Source organism: Trichophyton verrucosum, assembly GCF_000151505.1.
Source record: "Trichophyton verrucosum HKI 0517 chromosome Unknown contig00314_1.f1.exp, whole genome shotgun sequence".
NCBI lineage: Eukaryota > Fungi > Ascomycota > Eurotiomycetes > Onygenales > Arthrodermataceae > Trichophyton > Trichophyton verrucosum.
In genome coordinates, this window is record NW_003315437.1 from 3,203 (window position 1) to 6,379 (window position 3,177).

A 3,177-nucleotide genomic window follows, 5' to 3' on the forward strand; every position below is an offset into this window, starting at 1 on the left:
CCCCCCTGCCCATGCTCTGCCCAACCCCCCCAACCCCCCCTTGCCCTTCCCTTATCTGCCTTGTCTTTTCTGTCCTTCTGTCTTTCTTGTTGATCTTGGATTATCCCTTCCTTTCTGCTGTGTCTTCGAGTGGCTTATCTCGCTTTTCGACCCCCTTTCCCTTCTTTTTTATCACTGCTTTTCCCCTGTTGATGCACATTAACTGACCCCGTACGTACTTACTGCTTTACTTACTTATCCTTCCTATCAAATATTTACCTTTACTTCACTCACTCTCTCTCTCTCCTCTACTCTTAACACTAGGCTTGGCCTCGGCTGTACATCTTTTGATCGTAGTATATGTATATGTGTGGCGGACGGGACACGGCGGATGGACGGGTGGCAAGATAACTAAGAACACGGGGAGAGAGGAAGAAGAAATACCAGCACTACCCGCTACTATTTTCACCATCTATCACCATCCACCTACTCCTTTTACCGTGGATGGCCTCTACTTTTGACTTAACTGCCTTTACTTTCCTGCCCTGGCGGATCTTACGTTATCTCTCACCCTTACTCTCACCCCTTACCCTTAAACCTCCAAAGGCAACCTCCACGCTCCATAAACACAACCAAGCATTCCGGGGTACGGGTGCAAATGTGATGCTCGCTGTAGAGTAGTAGATGGCACGGAGATCAGCTCGATCCCTTTCCGCTTTCCCTCCCCTCGGTGGCGGTGGGATCATCCCTATTATGCCCACTCTATTAATGAACGCCCTTCTAAGTATAGCACTTGATAGACACAGACAGCTAGGGCCATGCATGTGAGGCAGGATAAAGCGAAAACGGGCCCATCTGCTACCTACCATCTTGTCCCGATCGATGTGCAGTGCTCCGTACATGTTATCGATTGTCGGTGGTCGAGGCCGGGTGACTTTAGAGAATATCTTCATGCTTGCTTTTTATGGCTGGAATTGAGTTTCGTCGTGAAGAACTGCTTGACTTTCTGCTTGAGTTACCTTTGATGCATGTCGGTATGTACGTATGTATGTATGTATGTATGTATGTAACTTCTGACGAACTGCCGGAGCGCACTTTATGCATCTCGAGTTCTCTCTTTGCGCTGCTTGGGGCTGTTCCTACTCTACTATCTCTACTATCATCTACACCATCTCCTATCATCTACTATCATCTACTATCGTCTTCTCTCTCATCTTCATCTTTTTTATATCAACTTTTCCATTTTCGCGGGGCAAAAGTTTAAATAAACGCTGACTCAGCTTAACCCCACTTACTAAGCAGTATTATATAATCTTCAGCTCGCGTGTCGCCGCGCTTGTCGCAGCCAATCAGAAGCTCAGCTGAGCGCCCTTCATCCCGGCTTTTTTTTTCTTTCTCCATCTTCTCTCTCTCTCTCCTTTTTCCGTCGTCTCTAACAAAAGTATCTCCAATCTTGCCAACATCGCGCTCTCTACGCTCAATAATACAGACGGCACATGCACGGTAGTTTCCAGTGTGATATAGCATGGCTCGCATATGATATGATATGATATCCAACTGACATCACACCCACCCCCCACGCACCTCGCCTAAACAGATCGCCAGGCCACCCATCTACAGGCAAGCAAGTACAAAATCAATAACCGAGCCATCCATAAAAGAGACTTTGGCTTTAATTAATTTAAAATCAATTTTTACTTGCTTTGCTTGCTTATTCACGCCCGGCGGCCATGGCGACAAGATACCCTTTGCCCATGCGGAACCCCTTTGCCTTGTTTTCGGCCGCGGTGACCACTCCTGCTCTCTCGGCCTCTGCTGCTTCTGTCTCGAGTATGAGCGTGAGGATGAGCGTGCGGGTGCGGGTACGGGTGCAGCTGCAGCCCGGTGGTGTCCTCGATGGCTTGGGCCAGAGCAGGTTTTGGTCGGGGCTGGCTGGACATGGACATGATGGGTTCCGACATGGTTGCACGGCATCGGAGGCGAGGATGCGATCTTGTGCTGGTGCTGGTGCTGCTGGTAATGCACAGCTGAAGCTGACAGGGAACGCCCGTAGCCTTACTACTGCCCCTATCTGTCGTTTGCATCTCGGTCTTCCTCGACTTCAGCGGTAGGGATACGCCATACCCCCCTTTTCCATCTCCCTCTGCATCTCCATCTCCATTCCCCCCCACCCCCTTTACTCTTCCCGTACCCCCTCCTTTCCCCCCTCCTACACTCATTTTGGCTCTGTTTCGTCTCGCTTTGCATTTGCATTTCCCTGTCTTGTCCTGTTACTGGTCGGCAGTGCTGGGCCTGCTGATTGATTGATACCCCATACCGCACCCACACCCACACCCACACTCCATACCACACACCATATGATACACCCCATACTGATAGATCAGGCAGTGCGTCTCCTTACTCGTTCGTGCCGCGGAGGTGGGTGCACCACCCCACCGCTGCTTCTGGGCAGAACACGGGAAACGAAAAGGAAAAGGAAAAGCCGTCTACCAAGGCTGTCGTGCATGAGAACATCTACACTATACCCAACATTCTCACTGCTTCACGCCTGGTAGCCGCCCCCGTCATCGGCTACTCCATTCTCACAGGCAGCCATACTCTGGCTCTCTCGCTCTTTGCCTATGCCGCCGTCACCGACCTGGTGGACGGCTACATCGCCAGAAGATGGAACCAGCAGACCGTCGTTGGAACCGTCATCGACCCCATGGCCGATAAGTTCCTGATGACTATCGGTGTTGTCTGTCTTGCCATGAAGGCTGCCATCCCGAGTACGTTTTCAACTCACTTTTTTTTTTTTTTTGCTCGAATATTATAAGTGTGTAGGATACTGGCTAACTAACGGTGATAAGTGTGGTTGGCTGGTCTTATACTTGCTCGCGACGTCGGGCTTGGGTTTGCAGCCATATACTACAGATGGATATCTCTGCCTCCGCCCAAGACCATGAAGCGATACTGGGACTTTTCTCTCCCTTCGGCTGAAGTCAAGCCCACGGAGGTGTCCAAGGTTAACACGGCGCTGCAGCTTGCTCTGCTGGGCTCTGCGATGGCCATGCCTGTGCTTCCCGAGGCCATGATGACGGCCTGGTACCTGCAGGAGGGCATGGTTGGGTTACAGTGAGTCTCGTCCCCTCTTGCTCTTGCATTCTATCTTCTACACTATATCCCCGGCATAAAACTACGCTGCGGCAAGGAACTAGT

General features: G+C 50.9%; 1 protein-coding gene across 1 annotated transcript; it reads left to right on the forward strand.

Annotated features, from left to right (window-relative positions):
* Positions 1-2,336: 2,336 nt before the first annotated feature.
* On the forward strand, positions 2,337-3,097 carry TRV_03902 (uncharacterized protein; the record flags this gene model as incomplete). The annotated part of the gene is made up of 3 exons (XM_003021937.1): positions 2,337-2,366; positions 2,432-2,747; positions 2,880-3,097. The coding sequence occupies 3 exons, from the start codon at positions 2,337-2,339 to the stop codon at positions 3,095-3,097; spliced, it is 564 nt and encodes a 187-aa protein (XP_003021983.1).
* Positions 3,098-3,177: the final 80 nt, after the last annotated feature.